This window comes from Clinocottus analis, unplaced genomic scaffold, assembly GCF_023055335.1.
Source record: "Clinocottus analis isolate CAN_PGR_092001 unplaced genomic scaffold, fCliAna1.0.p SCAF_12, whole genome shotgun sequence".
Lineage (NCBI taxonomy): Eukaryota > Metazoa > Chordata > Actinopteri > Perciformes > Cottidae > Clinocottus > Clinocottus analis.
In genome coordinates, this window is record NW_027175843.1 from 15929213 (window position 1) to 15950393 (window position 21181).

The 21181-nt window shown below is 41.0% G+C and overlaps 1 protein-coding gene across 1 annotated transcript; it reads right to left on the reverse strand.

Annotated features, from left to right (window-relative positions):
- Positions 1 to 239: 239 nt before the first annotated feature.
- Positions 240 to 18256, reverse strand: nxph2a (neurexophilin 2a). Its single transcript, XM_068571787.1, has 3 exons — positions 17761 to 18256; positions 17499 to 17648; positions 240 to 3571 (listed from the first exon to the last, which is right to left on the reverse strand). The coding sequence occupies exons 2-3, from the start codon at positions 17541 to 17543 to the stop codon at positions 2825 to 2827; spliced, it is 792 nt and encodes a 263-aa protein (XP_068427888.1). The 5' UTR covers positions 17544 to 17648; positions 17761 to 18256; the 3' UTR covers positions 240 to 2824.
- Positions 18257 to 21181: the final 2925 nt, after the last annotated feature.

Sequence of the window (21181 nt, forward strand, 5' to 3'; positions counted from 1 at the left end):
TCCAATTAATTTTCTCTCTCTGATGACTGTCAGTCCAGAGACGCAGCCAAACCTGATATTTACCACTGTTGAATTTTAAATAGTAAATTGTAACCCTGCTGCACTAAAATATGTATGTGACTTGACACAGTATTATTGGTTTGAACACTACTTATACATACAGACTTATACAATGGATATTTTTTTAAGAGGTAACTGCAGATTTTCCACTACGTAAATTGACGAGAATATCTTAATTTTTTTTTAAATTATTATGGTGAATTGTCAACATTAACCGTATTTTTGTATTTGCGTGTCTATTAATTAAACTAAAACCCTGTGAAATATACGTTAACATTCCTTAGTTTTAGGATCTGGATGTGTGCAGCAGGAAAAGCTGCTGTGACTCGATGCCTAAGGAGTGGGTGCCTTTCACCCTGATCAGATAAGAGTAATGGAAGTGATGAAAAGACCCCTGTCACTGATGGCCACAGCAAAATGGATGTGCTCCCTGAGGTGTACCTCTGGTATCATCCACGCCTGTGGACACAGATTTATTGCCCATTAAAAAGCTACACTGAAATGTACCTCTTAGAATGGTGTGTTTATCCTGTTGAGAAGTCCTTGTAGAAATGAAACGAGACAACCGTGAGCGCCGACAGACTGCAGCTGACTCAGTGTGACAACGTGCTGTGAGCCAAGTTCAAATGAGGTTTAATGCCATAAAAACCTAAATTGATCTTTACAATTTCATTTCAACAAAATGAACCCCCTATGAAATCAAATATTCCCAAATGAACATTTGTACTTCCACTATGCACACAGTAATGCTCTTTTTCTTTTTTTTTGTCCTCCTATTTTACAGGGGAAACTGTTGAAACGAGATTAAGCAAGCAGGAAATCAAAATTAGGCACAATCTGCAAGGGTTACAAAAATGGAAATCAAAGCAATCTATAACTACAAGCAATTAATATGACATATATCTACATGATATTTCTTAACAAACACCAAAAGTAAGGAACAGTATACTTATTGATATATTTCTCTGGAAAACTTAGAATAAATTGACATTGTTTACTCTGAAGCCGTAAGTAAACAGGTTTAGTTTTAGAGTTACACGTTAATACACAGCATTTGCACAAAGGAGTGGAACCAAAACATCGACATAGATCAACTCTGATTTAGTAATGTCCTTATTGTACACCTCTCATGTGTAGCATGTGACAGGATCATTTACAGCTGATGGGGAAAGACATGAGATACAGCAAATAAAGGAACATTGACAGAAATAATTGCCATGTGATTTGTCAGTGGCACATGCCCTAGTCTAAGAACCCTGGATATACGCAATCAACACCTAGAAGTGTCCTGTGTTGATGGTTTTCAACAGGAACTGTTGAAACCATTTGCTAAGTCAAAGCACATTTCACCCTTTACTACAAGACTGGATGTTACCCACTTGTACACAAAAGTCAACTTAAGCCCGCTGTACAATTGGGAAATGTATGACATTTTCAAAATGTAGCTCCCACTTCTCATTAAAACTCCAGACGGATTTTGTATTTTCACCTTTTTTTTTTTTTTTTTTTTTTGCTTTTGGTTTCTCCACTCTTGGTCTTGGGTAAATGAAATTTCCCAGGCTAATTAAAGCCTATTAAAGACAGGTAATGTCAGGGCTGGTGGCAGGACCATGACAAAGTGCTGATAATTGTCTGCCAGACTCGCTAAATCCACCTGTCCTGCAATTATCGCTCCCTCCCCTCCCTCCTCCTGACACATTAATCCACTGCGGGGCCCACCCGGCAGGCTGATGCCTTAAAGTGCATCCTGCAAACACAGATGTTGGATTTCACACTAGTTTAGCATACACATGCCTTTTGATGATTGCAGCAGAAAACCAACACATTTCAAGGAGTACACAAGGCAGCAGCCAGGTTATACACGGATGGAGACACATATATATATATATATCTATAAACGTATGTGTAAGGATTTATGATTATGGCCTCTGCTTGCCTGTGGGATTCGTATTGAATCAATTCACTTTGTCATGGGTATTGAGCACATAATCAATCAATTCACTATTCCAGTCCTTATAAAGATAAAGAGATAAAATATAGGTTGTAAATCCATGTGAATTATTCAGAGCTACTTGAGGAAATACCCATTGATCAAGCTGAAACAATAGACACCGTCCTCTCTGTGTTCTGTTAACAGGTACAAATGGATATTAGTTCTACATTGAAGGCAATGAACCGATCAGTCAAAATGGAGCAATGTTTCAAATATGAAATATTTAATTTAACGTTCTATTGAATAACTATTCAAATGTCTTCGTATTGTAATTATTAACATGATTCAAAGTCGTGTCGTATTTCATCCCATTAAATGAGGTGAGGATATTGTTTGACGATGTTGGCATCGATGGAGCACTGGCACATAAGCCAGCTCTGCACTCCAACGGGGAGGCTCCTCGCCTATGGTCTAGCCTTGAACAAAACATCTGGACTACATGCTAATTACACCAGTGGTTTACGCAGAACATGTGCCGCTGTGAAGGGGAGGAGTCACACAGGGTTGGTAGCTAGCTCTGAATCCCAAGTCAACCCCTAAAACCAAGTCCCTGCACACCTAACTATCTCAAGTGTTAGATCTGTACGCTATATACATTTTAGTTGTTTTGTTTTATCAATGCATCAAATCCTTCCAGAGTATATCCTTACATAAATAGCACTTCCTGCAACATGTTTCAGGTACTTAGGTAGTGCGGGACAAGGAGCTTAGAGGTTGACATTTTCATTATTTTAAGATTAAACAGAAGGTAGACGCACACTAAAAGCTAGATCATCCTGTGGAGGAGTAGGGTGTGTCACTATGATAGTTATAGTCAGGGCATACCTTCTGCACCAGTTTATAGTCTACACTGTAAAAGGCTATATAGATGCATATGACTTTGAAGGGTTTGGAGCACAGCCAGGACACATGGCTCTGCGTCTGCTCCTGATAGCACACCTTGGACGGGTCAAAGCTGCACAGGGCAGTCTTCTTGTTGCGGTCCGTCTTCTCGTACTCAATGCGACAGTTGAATGATTTGGTGTCTTTGGTCTCCAGCGTCGACTGCTGGGCGATCTCAAACTCCACCACCCTGGAGGGAGGCACCAGGCTGACGGACACGTTCCCCAGGCCGGTGGAGTTGTGGCGGAAGTAAACGCTAAACGTGCCGTTCCCGTGGTCCACGATCTTCCCCGTGATCAGCAGGTTGAGTTTAACGGTCTTGATGTTGGAGTGGAAGTCCCCCCAACCGAACATCTTTTTGAACTTGCCAGTCTTGACGATGGGCCTGCGTTTAGTTCTGGCCTGTGCACCCTGAGCATCTGTCTGGTTAGATAACCAGTCCCAGAAGTCCTCCATGTTCTGTAAATATGTAATTTCCCTCATGTTGCTCTTGAACCCGGGGGACCCCTTGGCAAACAAACGCAGGGGGTTGAGGATGCGTGGACTGGCCCCCGTGGGAGAAATCTTCTGTTCGTTATCAGTGTCGCCCCACTCGATGAGCTCTGTGGCTCCTCCATGCTCTTTCCTGCATGTGACCTTCAGAAAAACACAGCAAAGGAAGACGGGGAAAAAAAGATTAAGTGACATAATACAACGCTGATGCCCAGACAAATTCAGATTTAATGTTCCTCAAGTACAATGACGTTCACATGGGCGGTGATAGGTTTCACAGGCGAGACGTATAACAGAAAATCAGAGGGTATTCATCACTGATTGACAACTTATGTGTTGATTGAGCTGTTAAAATGAAACAGCGGCAGTTCAGCACTGAGGATAAAGAAAACAGCACTTTAGCACTGAAGAGGGGAAAGCCAAAGAAACTCAGAATGTGCATGGAGCCACCCATTTTTCACACAAGTTAAGATTTATTTTAGAAAATGCTGAACTACGACAATGGTACCCTTGGGAAACATTTTGTCGGGAAAAACTAACTGTTTACAACAGCTTCAAACAGATGCTGGCACTTCAATAAGACAGGAGGAGTGCTCACTCCTTGAAAAAAATGTCATTTTATAAAAAATAAAAAAAGAAGATTTCTTGGCACAATAAAATATATGGCGTTGGTGAACTTCTGGTATTTTAAACTGAAGTAAAATAGCATTATTCGATCATTGTGAAACTGTGGTTACACTGGTGGCAAATGGCAATACATGTGATAACTGACTTAACTCAATAATGTGAAAATATGTATTACAACTGCTTTCAACACAAATACTATTTTTTTTCTTTTACTAATATGTATTCAGAATATTATGAACGAAGGAGTCTTTAAAAAGGAAAATAACTGTAAGCAGTTCATTAATTGTTTGACATTTTGGGAAATATGCTTATTCTCTTTCTTGCAGTGAGTTTGATGATCGTGTCCACGTGGTAAATTTTAAGCTTAAGATATTAACAATGCACGTCAGATTAAACAACGTTTAAAAAACATATTGTACATCACTTTTCAGTTTTGTAACATATGACATTAATCAAATACACAACTTCAACAATTTTCTATTCAAGCTAGTGGATTAGCTTCAACGCTAATCAGATAAAAAGGCTTGTCTGATATGTCAGTAGACAATCCATTCTTTACACAATGTTAAGGATGCTTTAGACAGAGAGGCATTAATTAAATAACATTGTTTTGCAAGTATGACACCAAACTGTGGCAGTTCCAGTTGCTAAGATGACTAAAATTGTATTAATAGTAGCTGCAATGCATGAATCAAGAATTCACACTGGTAGGACCAAAAATGGGGACAAATGTAAGAAATGCACAAGGGTGTAAGAAAACCATTTTGGATGCAGCGATAAACTTCAGCTTGGCTCATATTTGCATGAAGCTTCTAATATTTTAGGACGACTTGTCGGATTACACGACAATGCAAATCCCCTGGACTGTGAGCAGGTCTCACATCAGCGGTGCTATTCTTAGATGCCCCGTGCCTCTGAACTTTAGCTTGTAATGGTTCCCAACAATAACACAGGCTATGGTAAAGTACGGGCTAAGTGCTAATCCAGACGCAGCAATGAACTGTGATCCCTCCTCTTGCCCAAAAGCCTTTTAGCTTCAGGAGCAATTCCTGGTCCACTTCAGATAAAGCTTAAATAATTCACGGCAATAAGCTTAGCTAGTTTTATTAGTAATTAGTAGTGCCGGCTTTCCCCAGGCCCCGTTGTAGGGATCACTGAGAGAAGCAGATGTTGAAAGCACTGAGCAGCGGCTGTTTGAATTCTCACTGTGCTGGTGCACACTACTTTCAGACTAATTATAATTTTGCTGTAAGCCTAACTGAGGCACATGTGTACAATGCTAACAAACTAGGTCTCTCTCTGACGATTTGTTTTTGTTCCACTCACAATCCTGTGCAGCTTTCTGTTCGGCGTGTAAAGGGGCTGTATGCATCTCATGGTGTGCCCACTGTGAATCTTATAATGAGAACTCTTCTTTACGTCCCAGACGGGAGTAACACCTTAATGTACTGGCAAGCGGGGCCTAATGGCTCGACCATCTGGATATGTAATGTGAAATCAATGCGTCTCCCACGGACAGTGAGCCTGACCCATCTATCAGCCCTCCCGATGCTTAATTAAGACACTTGCTCCCTGTAAACATGGATGAATGAGGCTACACTGTAAGAATGTCCCTCCGTGTAGCTCATCACCTGCACAGTCATTTAATCAACCAATTCCGGTGGCAATATTCCCTCACCGATACTGCCACTTAGTGATACCTCGTGTAAGCTCAGCTTTTAATTTGATTTGACTGTTCCCGCATCACAACAACAGGCGACGCTGGACATAAAAATCTGCGGGCTCCCGACAGGAACATGTCTTCACCGCTGTGATCAAGGAGGACGCAGCACTCGTCTCCCCACCAGCCCAAACTGTTATATCCGTTACATATTGGGAGTCATGCTGTGCAAGCTTAAGAGGTGAAACCAAATTTTGTCTTTCAGTGTAAATCTCAGGTGAGCTTTGTATAGGGTGATTATAATGGAAATGAGAGAGGAGTTTAAGTATGATGAGCAACTGGGGAAATTGCTGTGACAACAAGGGGATCAGCAGAGGGATATCTAATACTTATATGCCCCGAGAGAGATGAAGCACTGGGAACTTGAAAGCTCGCAGTGACACATAGGCTTTGGTTTCTTTCTCCCTGCACACACGCAGCATCGGCACGCACACACACACACACACACACACACACACACACACACACACACACACACACACTAGCACACCTCGTTCATTTAGGCAGAAGTGGAGTCTCTTAAAAACAGACTAAAGGAATCCGAGTTTTTGTACGTTCACCAAGACGCTGCGGAAAAAAGAAAAAAAAGTGGCAAGGTCTGATGAAGGAGAGTCTACAAAAGCTTAATTAAGATTTCTTAATCGGTGCTGCTGTGCTAGAGGCGTTTCGGGGCGACTTGAAACAAGACATTATTATGATAATAACTGCAGACTTATGGAGCTGAAAACACCAGACCTCATTTCAACAGCACTCGGCAAAGTGACTAATGGCAAACGTTGCGGATATCTGTCTGTGTGGTTTAGTTCCTTCCTTTTCCTGTACGTTCTCAGCAAAAACGCAAATAGATGCACAAACTTTACAACCCCCCCAAGCATAGATATTACATCTAAAATACCACAGCAGTCAAAGGTTATATGTGGCTTGTAAAGTAATAGAGCATCAAACATAAAGGTGGTGAACTATAAATTAGGTCCGTCATTTTAATAGATATCCACTTTTTATAACCAAACATATTTAAGTCTGGCCAAAGCAAGGTTTCATTATACTGAAGGTGTGAATGGCAGATGGTAGATGTTTGATGTTATTTATTTATTGCATTCCTTTATCATCATTTTTGCATCACCACTGACAGGGAGAGTGTTGCTGTGTTGAAATTTACACACTGTAATCTCAGGAACAGAGATTTCTTTTTTATTTCAATTTATGTATTTTACACCTTTAGTTAAATGTAGGGTCTGGAAGTGAATATTGTAGACTAATGAGCCAACAAGCAGATCTTTGATACTTTGATTTAAGGTGTCTTAGTTATTTTTTGATGAGCATGTGGCAGACTGATTCACCTGACCTAGAACATATAAAAGAAACTTCAAAAAACACTTTGGCTTGAGTTTTGATCCTGTGTCTGAGCTTTTGAATATAATATAATGCCAAATATAATGATATATATATATATATGTGTGTATATGTATATATATATATATATATATATATATATATATATATATATATATATATATATATATATAGTATAGCAGGGCTGATAGCATCTGTCACCATAAACGTCTGATAATAAACAATAACTTGTAGTTGGGCAATGCCGAGCATATGTTTGAGGTAATTTAAGAACAGTTCAAACAATACATTGTTTGCCAGTTTCAACTGTAAAATGTTTGTGTTTAAAAACAAATTTAGAGAATATATATATATTAGAAATTATTGTTTTGTTATGCATTCATAGTGAAAAATGATTACGGGTACTACTTTTAACAAGTAAACCAATGGTGCATGAACTTCAGCCTTCAAGTATTTTAAATATATTAAATAGTATGGGCTCTATGATTCTCATTTGAAATATGGTTGTCTTCTTGTTTTTATGAACATGTTGTATTTTCTGTGTAAAGTTGACTGACTTTTATTTTCTCAACATTCGTCATGTTTTTATTATGCTATTTCTGTGCACAAACGCCCCCAGTATGATTCAATGATCATTTGTAAATGTTCAGTTTTGACGCCACATGTACTATATTCAATGTTCATTCAATGTTGTCTCAATCAATACTGTTGAGAGGCATTAGAGGAACTTAAAAACAGACAGTAGTCTGGGCGGCAGCGGGCCACACATTGAGTCAAGATGAATCAGCCTCCACATTCATCTGTGATGAGCATTATGGTGCTGGCTGTCTGCTTGTCCCGTGGGTAGACATATCTTTTAGAGACCTGACATAAAGGTAATTGCCACAGTGACCAGAACTAGCCTCTAGAAAGTTATTAAGAAGCCAGTGACATCTGGCTTCTGGATCATCTGAAGAGACGTCATTAAAATGCATTTGCAGCGAGCAGCCGGCGACATTGTGCTCGACTGCGAAGGGGTTGTGATGGTATCTCTCGCTATACCTGGCATCGTTGACAATGTGGCCCCCATTCATGCTCTGGGATCTGCTTTCTCCACGCGAGCCTCTGTGGCATCCTCATTACCAAGTTCCTAGTATCAGTCAGCTAAAATAATCTTTTTTCGGAGTTTTCCATAGTTGATCTTTTTCCAGCTCATAAGGTTGGGATATGCGTCTGGGGGAAACGGGTTTCAGGCATCTTCCTCACAATAAACAAAATGGGTAATTAACCTGCTCATCAGTGCAAGCAGAGCTGTTCCAATGATTCACTCCACTGTTCTTCATGGATTTATCTGTGCAAATTGACCTCACTTTGGTGGTGCAATTCATTTCTTTGCTAATTTTCTGTGTCTGAAGCTTCATTAACTTGATGCGCTTCTTCGTGGTAAAAATCTGGACCTTCACCAGTGCCGTCTGTAATACTTTCCCAACACAACACCTGCCACACTCGATCTGCCCCGCCACTACTGCTATAAGACCCCGGATTGACTGCAGCCTCTTGCTTTCTAGCACCCAACATGACAAGCGGCTCCACTCGCATTAAACCCGTTCTCAACCTGCAATCCCTTGCCCGGCGTCCTTCCCCCAGCCATCTTCCTACTGATGTTACAGGGCATATCATTTGTAATGATTCACACCCAGAGCCGGTTCCAGGAGAGAAGGCCCTGGAGGCGCTTAAGCAGTCCAGAGCCCAAAGTCTACACGCTGCTGAAGAATAGATTGGTGCTCTGATCGCTGGAACAGCCTCACGCTCCAGAGCCATCACTTTTAATCAGGGGCCGTCCAGGGAAACACATGACAGGTGCTTCTGCACTGTGGTGGATCGCAACAGCAAATCCACACCGGGGGCACCTTACCAATCACAGCAGGCTCCGGTTAGTGTGTGTGTGTGTGTGTGTGTGTGTGTGTGTGTGTGTGTGTGAGAGAGTGTGCATGTAGCATATCTACTCCCCTACAGTATAATCCTTCAGGCCATTACCACCTGACCTTTGTGAGAATCAGACAGACCACAGCTTTAATATCCTAACACTCTTGCTTAAGATGTTATAGATCCAATATTGAATCGGTGGCTGAATTCATCATCCACATACTTGTAATAATTTGTGGGGAATATTAGGACTGGCCAGTACCTATCTAATGTGTAATTACATTTGGAGCCCGTTAAGGGTGAGATGTAATTATTTTTTCATTACATTTTTAGACAGAATACATTTTAAATAAAATACTGAGCATCTATGAGTTTATTTAAAGGTTGTGGGCGTTCAAAGGCCTTAACGCTCCTCCTGTCAACAGCTAATATTTAAGTGTTGAAGGTGAGAGGAGAGGGAGCGAAAGTGATGCTGATGTTTTAATTACTGTAATAACATCAGTATCATCATTGATGTATCACCATAGCCCATTAATTCCATCTGTTAATGCTGACAGAAAAGAGTGTGTATCACGTTGTTATGACACTAATATTTATGTGAAGAAGGTGCGAGAGCTATCAAGACGCTCAGGAAGAGAGGTGACGAGGAGTCAATTATCGGAGTGAGTGAAATGATCAAACGTTGATCTATCGCCACACACTGAATAATTGTGCAACTGTGGATTCTTGCTTCACAATGAATGTATAATGAAAACTGTCACCAAAACCAAAGCGGCAAGCACAAAGAAACAGAAAATAGCAGGAGACGTGGTCAAATTAATGAACAACAAACTTGTTTAGACCGCTGGCCCAGCATGACTACAAACAGACAAACATTAAGAGGAAACACAAGGGGGAACACACAAGGGGGAGGAATTTGAACAGAAACAGGCAAAAATGCTTTCTACGCTAATTAAGCTCATTCTACACTAATGCATGTTAATGCTGCTCAAGAAATAAAACAAGTATTCAGACCACTTGAGTTGTCAATAAAGATTCACTGTCCATACGAGTCCTTTTTTATTCTTACATAAATAAAGCTGAACAAATGGAGCTCATGAAGTTATGATGCCTGTGCACCTCACACATTGAACGGAAATGAACTATGTTTTGAAGCCTGTTGTGGCAACAAGTTATTTGACTGCTCATGTCACTCTGGGCTGCTCACCTCCTATGATTAGCATAAATTACTGCACATATCATAACCCTCCTGCGGCTATCATGAATCCTACGTTGTGAGTTATTAGTCATGTTTCTAGTGTCAGTGTGTTTCTATACTCTTCTTCTCCTTCCAGCAGCTGACAGACTGGAAGCCCACCTCGCCCCATCGTCTTCGGACACTGACGGACTTTGATTAGTTGCAGTGTTAGCGTGAATCCTCCCAGTGAAGGATTTGGTATCATTAATGTGCATTTCGTTACAGGAAGCACAACACTAAATTGCACAAATCAGACACAATTACCTCTCCTGCAGTGTGGAAGCTGCCAAGACAGAATTGTATTACCGCGCTTTAGTGTGGTAATAAACGGGACAAATTGCAGGAAATTATAGCTCATTTAGCTCAGACCTCGCTGACATTTGTAGGAGCATCTCCTGTTACAGCTTTCATACCGAGAGCGTATTACATCAACTTAGTGGTCTGCCCTTTCATGCATGAAACACAGCAACTACTCTTATGGTCAAAACTATTTGCAACAGAAATCTCTGATATGCAAAAAGTGTCGTAATGCAAAACAAGTTGGAGTCAATCAGGTGTTTTTCAACCAACTTACAGGCAGCCGCACTTGAAGCAAACCAGTGTCAATATCGCACTGGTCTCGTCTTATTGCTGCAATGTTATTGCCAAAATCCCCTCCTCACTTTCAGGCAGCAGGAAGTGAACGGTGATTGGAGTGGTTCAATACAGTGCACTTGCTGTACAAGCCCTTGGATCAGGTTTGTTTGTCATATTTGTGTTCAAACTAAAAAGTTGCCGCCTTTAATTCTCTTGTTCAGGGAAACATATTTTCGAAGCCTGGTACCAATCTTCGAGTTCTTATATTGACGCAGTCGATTGCTGCTGAGCTCAACTGTAGATATTATTAAATTGAGGCTACTTCCACACTAATCCACTGATCTCCGTCCATACGGGGGTTTCAGCATCGTTATCGAACTCGGCTAATGAAGACGGTTGGCCAGTGGCCCCCCGGCGGCTGATACCGATGCACCAAGCTTTCAACTAACGCCACTGCAAACACATGTATGTCATCCTCAGTGCGTCAGAGCAACTAAGGTGGGACTATAGTCCAAGAGACCTCTGTTTGTGTACTGTGCAAAACGAAATGTAGGGAGTTGTGTGAATATTTACTGTGTATCCAATACTATATCAATTAAAAGTTGCAATTTGCAAAACCGCACTTCCTTTGTGCCCAAACCACACGAGATCATTGTCATTTGATTGTTTTTCAACCTGCATTAGGGGGCAGGGCTGTTGGTGGGAATGACTTGGTGTGGTAAATGTAAATGCAGCGACGATGACAGGTGTTCAGAAAGTGTTAGCTAAGATCTCACTCGGAGAGAAGAAGAGGGGTGCGAGGCGGGCCTCTGGGACGAGAGCCGTCAGGTAATCTGGATGCTCGTGTTATCTCTGCACCTGCCACATGTGACAGCGGCAAAGCCCTGAACACTTCACTTTTGGGCAGGCGATACCTTTCAACGCATCATCAGTTTCATAATCCCCTTACATGGTCAAAGCTCCAACTGCTGTTCTGGCTCCTGACACCTGCAGCACACCTCCGTATGTCTGATAGCGGGGATTCAGGAGGATAATACCACAAAGCATGTCGAACTTTGTGTAATTATCATTCTCTTGACCAGTTTTCAACACCTTCTACTTTGTACAACAATGCTGGCATGCTTGTAAAAGTCCTCAGCTAATACTTGAGGCACGGCATGCTCCTCTGACGTGAACACTTCCGTGTTCCAGTTTCCCTCTTTTCCCTTTCATCTCAGGGGGACGTAATCTAAATGTTTCTCTCACTGAGCTTTTTTTGTACGCATGTGACAACTTCAATTTAGTATTTCCCACTCTTCAAATCCATGCTGCAAATGATACAAATGTTTTATTCAGAAATGTTTTCGCTTGATTGGCTCAAACGTGCGTCCACCGAATTTGACAGAGCGAATGTTTCTGTTCTCAAAGCAGATTGCGCCTCGGCTGATTTCACAGAAGCAGCTCCCTTTGAAGAAGAAACAAGAGTGGGGAAGACGTTACTTCCGTTCTCTCAGAGTAGCTGTGAAGACAGGTACTTCACAAGAAATATACAAAGACAGAGGGGAGCTGACAGTGCTTTGTTAGGGCTGGAAATGACAAGCTGAAAAGAAAGGCCTCAAAGCCTGGAGGCAGAGGAGGAAATGTAAAAGTGAGAATAATCAAAAAGGAGATTTATTGTACTTATTCTAAAGCTGTCACACCTAGCCTTTTACAGGAAAGCAACACAGTTTTAATTAAATAGGTCAATCATTTTTCCGAGCTCTGACATGCAGAATGATTGCCTTCTCCAAAGTACCAAACAAGGTAGTAATTAAGAACTTTACATGTCAAAGTGTTTGAGAAGTGGCAGAAACTTTGCTTCTGTGCCTATAGAGACGTGGTTTGACTTGAAGACGCAGCCGATCCTGACTCTGGTATTTCAAACATGAATGCAGGAACACTCACGGCTGTGAAGCAACAACACAACTCTTGCAATATTTGATGTATTAAAAAGAAAAAGTGTCCCCCTCCCACCCCCCCCTCCCGTTTCCCCCAAACGATAATCCATCATCCACACACACGATTCAGACAAAACACCTGCTGTATCTGAACTGCTCACCACCTTTTGTTGCAGCACAGCAGTGGAAAGCGATGCAGGCAGTAAAAGAGCAGCTTAACAGCGAGGTTGCGCTTTAGAGAGTGCTGGATGTTTCCAACCCTGCAGAGCGGTAATGACAATGCTATGAGGTAGCGGAGCCTCCAGATCTAACACCGCCTCGGGCTGCACATCGCCCATAAAAATTCATAGCTGTGGACTAAGATCGGAAAACTCAAAAACCATATTAAACCCGGCGTTTCCTGCACCGGAGCCGACACAGTTGGTGCGACTTAGGAGAGCTGCTCGGAACTTCACTTCATCCGAACGGTTCACATCATAAGAGAAGCTGAGGGGGGAGTAATCAAACTGCTTATAATTGTTTGAGCTAAGTCTTTAATGGTCCATCCACAAGCCAGATTATGGTTATTGTCAATGCAAAGGGCAATTGCTTCACACCTATCAATCATTTGGAACTTCTTTCCTTCCATTTCAGGACCTTTATCATGGATTTTTTTGCCAGCGCACACACAATTATGATTGATGATTGGAAAAGAAATAGGTTACAAGGCTCGACACAGTCAATACGACCTGTAGTGCCTGCAAGATACATTTGAGGGATTTAACGCGCGGCAATGGCAACCTTTCCTTTAGAGGTCTGAGACAACATACAGGCCGAGGACTGCAAATGCCAGAGACAGTATTGTTTATGAGGGATTATCCAGTCAAGCCTGCTGGCTAGGAAGATTGTGACCCCAATATGAGCGCAGATACACATCGGCACCATGTAAGGCCTCAAATGATTCCTGGAAGGCAGCGCATGCATTCAAGGCCCTTTCACTCCGTCAATCCATGTTTAATCACTTCTACAGAAATTTCTACTGGCCTGCCTGCCATTTTCTCTCATATTTTTCTCCCTCCACACCCAATTTTTTCTGGTGGGTTTTTGAAGACTTAAGTTCCACTCTTTTTTTTCGCTCACTTTCTTACAAGGCAAATCCTGGGAGAGGTTGATGTGAGGACCAGGCAGAGCAGGGATGTGAAGAATATAAACACAATTTTTTTTTATTGTCCAGAGGGAAGGGAAGTGGGGGTGCATGGGGTTGGGCGGTGGGGTCTGTAAAAGAGACGAGGACCTTATCACAGCCCAGCAGCTCTGTAATTCGCCGCCATGATAAAGTGGCAGCACGGAAAACCTTACAAGGCTGGCACAATCCAAAGACGGATTAGGTTTTTCTGACATAAGCTTCCTGAAAAACTAATCAATCAGCCCATGCAGTATTATCAGAAGCGTGAGATTAAAGAGCTGCTCCTAATCCCCCCACTGTACATTTTATTACTCTTCCCAGTGTTAGTTGCCTTTAAATATACAATAAATAAATAATAAAACCAAACCTAATTGAGCATGAGGAAGGGGAAAAGGGTTAAAGAGCCCTTAGAGAGGGAATTTATGTAGAATTTGTGTTTTGTTATGAAGACGGGGATAAAACTGTTGTCCTTGCCAGAGCCTCTTCTGACTTTGAATAGAGCCTCGATGTTTTTCTCAAGCACTGCAGAGAAAAAACACAAGCGGGGGGAAAAAAAAAAAAGAAAAAAAGTCCGCTTGCAAATTTTTACAATAATATTAGCGGCTAAAAACGGACTCAAATCGACTTCACATTCTGACTCTCTTGTTCTAACGATTTTACATTTGTGCGGAGGGATGAGCAGATAAATAACCATGCGATTAATAAATGAATAAATAAACTGTTGAAATGAATGTGAAATCCTGTGGGAAATGACTTGTAATCCCTCAAATCAGTGCACATCAAAGTTGCAGGGATGAACTCCAAGCATGTGGCGGATCCAGAGGACAAGACATGTTCAGCTTACGAGTAACCAGCTAAGCTTTGTCTCTTTAATGCGTCACACTCTTCTATCAGGATGCTCGCTCCAGCCCTGCTCAGTCCAACCCTGGGCGCCGTTTACGAGAACAGAGGAGGTAGATATACATTTAACACCGCCGCTGATCCTCTTGGCACTAGCCCCGTAGATGCTTTGTCATGACACAACATTACCGAAGAGCTCCCACCCCGGCAATAAGATACAAAGGCATAATAGACTTTGTCAACGTCTCCTCACACTTAATCCCGAGCAGCGTCGGAAAACCCCACGTTCCCTGCGTGCAATCTGCAGGGCAGGACAGAGGGAGTTGGCAGAGAGCAGCTCTCAAGTATGTTTTTATCTCCATCTCCATTGTTCTGCTGTCATGGCACACAGGATAACTGCGCCAGATGTCATGGGGAAGAATGGATTCTCCCAGGATGGCTTTGACCCTCTTATTTGTCCCTGGGGTATGGCACAGATGCTCGGGCCGGGGTTACATTTTCCCTATTTGATTCATGTTCTGTGTGTTTTCTGTACGAGCAATGCACAAGAAATTTTAAAAAAATGTGTGTGTTCGTTTCGTGTTTTGGACGATGCGGCTCTCACATATGTGGGACTAACGGTTGCTTCACACACTGAAATATCCACTACAGGAAGAATGCGTAACTCAGTGTCCAGTTGTTTGAGATGCACCGTCTGGTGCCGTGGGTTAAAAAGCAAGCATTGCAACTTTGCCACGTCACCATCCTCACATCCTTACAGTCCTCATAGTAAACTATAATACGAAGCAACGCACAAGGAAAAAAAGTTGTTTGCAGCTCAAGAAGTTTAGTGCAAACTCCTTTCCTTTAGTGAGCGTCAGCCTGGTATTTGAACGTGTTCTATCTTTTGGAAGGTGGAGGAATATTGAAAGGGCCAGTATGTCCCCAGTCAGACAGTGCTGGGTCTACTGGGAGGGAAGCCACTGAAGCATATGAAGAGAGCCTCTCCAGGGATGCGGCCATTCTCTCTCTGTCTCTCTCTCTCTCTGTCTCTCTCTCTCTCTCTCTCTCTCTCTCTCTCTCTCTCTGGAGGCAGAGCTCCCAATAGGCACAAGTCTGATTACAACAGCAGCCAGAGCAGACATCACTTTGCCGCCACATCTGCGCAGTTCAAGGCTTTAAAGATCTTTAAAGAAGCCCTCTTTGAGGATAGCGCAGATGTGAGGAACTTCTTCAATCACATGGCATTTTCTGTCCAGGTGTGATCACGGCAAGAGTCCGTTAAGCAAGGATGACCATGATAAAAACCCACACTTTATTCAACTGCCATCAACAGCCGTTGAAAAAAAAAAAAGATGAAAGAAAAGACCTTTATATTTCCCTAAGGCTTATGATCTTCCTTTGGAGAGCTTATTCCTGCAATAATAAGAGAATTAGACTACAGAAAGATTTCAATCTCTGGTAAATACTATTCATTTCACATAAGGATTTGTGATTTCATCAAATTGTTTAAGTCCTAAAGGAGGAACAGTGCAGGCTTTGAAAACCTGTGGGTTGTGCAATTTACACCTATTGTTCGTATTTGTCTTTAAAATGGTATACGGCTGTCGAGGGTTCAGCACAGAGGTCAAGCCTTGTTCAAGCCCGGAAGCAAAATAAAAGAAGAGGATTGCTAACCACAAAATATCCCCGCAATGTAGCTGAATAATGAATAGGCAGTTGTTGTTTTTTGTCATTTTGTTAAGCCATAAGTGACAGAGACTTGGTACTAAGGAGATAATATAATAAATAAAAACTCACCACATATATAAAACAAAAAACTACACACTCTGCAAACAGACACATCAGTAAATGCTAGTTTATATTCAGTTATTTTTTTAACTCTTCAATGAATACTGCATTTAATATAATACTGCAAAATTGGTCTTTGTAATATAAGAAGCAATATACTCACATTAAAGTGTGCAAAGTAAATGTTCTGTTTTATTGTACAAATAGACATGCACAATTTATTTTATATATCTAAATGTTTCCTAATAAAATTCACAATTCCAAATATGAACAATTAGTTAATTCAGATGCTATTATGATGATGTATTGAATATTGTTATATAAATTATGGCAATTGATAAAGTCACAGTCTGCTCTGCAAAATTGAATCCAATCAACTTGACAAGCAATGTTTCTGAAATGTGTATTTAGCACAAGATGAAGAAATGATAGATCACCATATTTGTAAAGGTGATGAGATATCCTCGGACTTAATAAATGTTTGTAACAAACGTTATCATTGAAATACAATTTTTTTATATTATATTGAATATGGCTAAATGACACCAAATAAGTTTATCCCTTGTAAGACTTTGTGTTCATGTCGACCAACATATTTGCTGCAGATGACTGTTAAATAAAATCAGATCTGAATTTAAGGAACAATGGCTGTCATGATGTGGTGATAGATACATCTCACTTTGATGGAGCGATATGCAGATCTACAATAAATGGGGGAAAAAATACAAACATATGAACTATAGGATTTGAATATATACAACATGAAGTGAAAAAAACTACATGTTTTGTAAGGGGCCTACAATGATAATTAAAAAATATATAATAAGAGGAATAATACAACATTTAAAAACGCAGATAGCACATAGAAGTCACTCGCTGTCTCTAACTTTCTTTTTAAAACCTTCTTAGTCACGAATGTAGTTCAACATATTCTAGTTTCATGCAAACATCTCACACCTCACCTGGTGCAGGAGGAACAGAAACAGGAATGTTTGCAGAGCTCTCATCTTCGATGACTTCTTGACTTATTCAAAATGAGCGGCGCTTAAATCCTCTCTGGGAGATTTGGAGAGGGACAGACGCGCATGCTGTTGAAGCATTGCTATGATCACCTGCAAGAAAAGTGACAACATCTACTATGTGAAATCACTTTAAACCCCTTTGGACTACAAAGGTTTCCCATTTGAATCGTATATTTGGGAGAAGACATAAACTTTTCCTTACCTTTAAAAAAAAAAAATGTAATACCTCACTTAGTTGCAATCACCCTTGTTCAATCCACTCTTGGGAAAGAGTCCTAAAATCCTCACAGACGTCTCCTCTTCAGGATGTGGAGTCAATGTCCCCTGAGCAGCTGGGACACTTGTAGTTCTCTACAAACAATGTGGAACGGCTACATTCAATGGCTCAGCTCACACAACTCTCCTCTAAATTGCGAATCAAGCCAAACCGAAATAATCTGAAGACTATATAGACCCCTTCTTCCCGGGCAATGGTGGTTCTGAAATAACGATGTGCGCGGTCAACTACAGCAAAGTGAGCCCGGATCCGAGAGACAGGACTGCAGTGAGTCGACAGCAGTCCGCGCGCTGTGCGCTCTCTTCAGCTCGACTTGAAGTCAGTGCGCAAAATCCTCCACTGCGCGTCTGGAGACTCCAACGAGGTCGGCGCGCAGTCGTGCAGCGAGTCAGACAAAAGATGCACCTCTGAAGTCTCACTCTCTCCGTCCAGGAGTCAAGTAAGAGGCTCGATGTCACTGTTATCCGGTTTTGTTCGGCAACACGTTCACGTGTTTAACCCTTTACACGTTCACACATGTCGTCTCGCTTCACTGGTAGTTTTTTTTTTATTGTGTTGTATTTGTTGGGTGATGAGTGGTGAGTCACATTGGAAATAAAGAACAGAGCCCTGTGCGTATGGTGACGTTCCTGACTGTCTGCAGAATCCATACAAAACTTTTTATTTTCGTGTATTAGTATTTTTAATGGACATTATATGAATTCCCAGCATGCAAACACAATCACTTGAATGGTACCAGTGAAAAGCTCACTGGTAAGTGGTCCTATTAAGAACTGGCTGATGCAGCATTCTTGACCACACAGTGCACACAGCAAAAGGTCAAACGTCGTGCCCATGGCGGTCCAGAGGCGATGCCATTTTCTACTATGGACAAGACATTTAGGGATCCATAGGACTCTGGCACCACCACGTGGTCACTTCACAGAGTAGATTTTTTGCAGTAACTATTGTGCAGATGAAATGGTAAATCAGCTCATACTTAAACCTTCAGGTTACATTCTGAAGTTTAAATCATCATATATATATATATATATATATATATATATATATATATATATATATATATATATATATATATATATATATATATATATTTTTGCGCTGAGCGTTCGCGAGACAGATGTATCTTAAACGTTCTCAAATATAAAGACAATGAAACACAAGGAGAACAAAATGTTGCTGATCACACCACAGTATCAATTCAGTGTTTATTTTTCTCTTTTCTGATCCCCTTACATCCTTTGGGGAAAGTTGCTGGATACAATTAAAACATCACCAACAAATGTAACATCTTTATTTTGAATTGCAGACTATTTTAGAGGGTTGAGGGCCTTTACTCTTTTAAACACAATATATACAGAGTAGTGGTGTTTTTGACCAGTATGGGAAGATGTGCATACATAATAAAAGAGTGTGAGATGAAATATTCCTTGTATTAACACAAAAACATGCATTGCGTCATTTGAAAGCCTGGATACTTTTTAGTAAATGTCATTTTGAAACCGGCGCTGATCCTTTTGGTAGAAAGACTCTTGTGCTGAGCTGAGTCTTCTGTTCCAAACTGGAATCCCAACAAAATCTTATCCGAGCCTCGCCCACATTTTATCTGATTTGTTTGACTAAAAAAGCAGAAAGAGAAGGAACGAGAGGAAGTGCACACAAGACCACACCATCTGCAAACTACCAACAAAGCACTCAGTTGGCATGAATAGGATATTTGAACCCTTCTTGGAAAATTAGGTGCAAACAGTCTCATGAATGACATCAGGGAAAAATCATAACTGCCCTGAACTTTGACCACTGATATCAGACTCCCATTATTTTTATGAACTGCATTGCAGTGACTGGATATGCTTGAAATTAACTGCCCTGTGTGGACATAAGTCAAGTTGAAAGTTGAAGGTTGTCTCCTGGAAAGCTTTCCACAAATATGTCAGCGTTTTATAGGATTGGTTTTAAGTGATGAGAAAACATAGATGGCTAGTTATTAGCTAACCAGTTGGTGCAGAGTTTGATGATGTACTGTTTTGTGTAATTAAAAGATACAGGAAGATCTCCCCTGGATTGATGATGAATGATGCAGTAAACCAACAGAAAACATCCAGTCGGAGGGTCTTTGATGGCTTTGGCACCACCATCTGGTTAAATAATACACAAGAGTTTCTCAAGAAAGGCAATTTTCTTTTCGTTTCGTACGTCCTCAAAGCACTTTAGAAGTCAGATGTTTATGTTGTTTGAACATATTAATTAAAATTGTCGCATAAATGAAAATATGTCTGGCATAAAATGCTCAACATATGAATGCAACCTATAGAAATTGTGCAAGTAAATAGACAAAATCCTTAAAAGAAGTTTGTATTGCTCTAAAAATTAATTATGTTTTTTTATTTAGTTGTGCAGCCAGATATAATTGACAGGCAGCAGCTTGGCTGCTAAGTGATACATAATGTGTTTTTATTTTCCAAATTGGCACATTTAATCAGCACTTGCTCATTTCAGAACTGGATACTCAGGTTTTAGGAGCATGTTGGAATTATATTTGTATAAAGTTTTGCTCACATCCTGTCTATGAGCTATACGTGATAATATGATTCAAGCTGAACATGCTAATTACATGAGAACTAAAAAAAAAAAAATCAAAAGAAAGCATGATATAAATTCCTCTCCCAAAAAATAAACATGTCAGGATTTAAATTAAACATAAAAATCAGGGCTACAATAATATATAATCCACATGTACAACCTTTAAACACAATTTAAACAATAATTAGGGGTTAGGTTTAGTAAGAAGCGGGGTCCTCCTCAGAGGACCAAGAGGGGCACTGGCACTAGGTGGGCTGTGTTTAAAAAGTTGTACTAAAAGGGAGTAAATTGATTCAAAAACGCAGAATAAAATGAAAAACATATAGGACAGCGGGGCCAGGCGCAAACGGGCAGACGAAGTAGAGTAGACCAGAGAAAAGCTCATGAACGGACCAACAGAAAAACTAAGAATAAGATCATATAAATTAAAGACAGATGCTTCCCAACGTATAAGACAAACACTTAGGTTAGGGTGAAGGCTTAAAGGGCGACGACTCCCGAACACGACAGGAACTGAAACAGCTCATCTGCTGTTGCAGGTGGCCGGAGAGTTGTCAAATTGCATTTAGCTGTATTACAACATGTGTTTTGCTGCTTAGTGGGAAATGGATCCTCCCCCAACCCCAGAAAGCCAAAAGCAGAGGCCTAAAAAGATCAGGCCCAGGTGTGGCTCACTCCGCCATTCAGCACCTGTAACAGAGGAGCGAAACAGCGACACCAAGGGCCTAAAAACAAGGGCCCCCCCAGGGATCCAGACACGGCA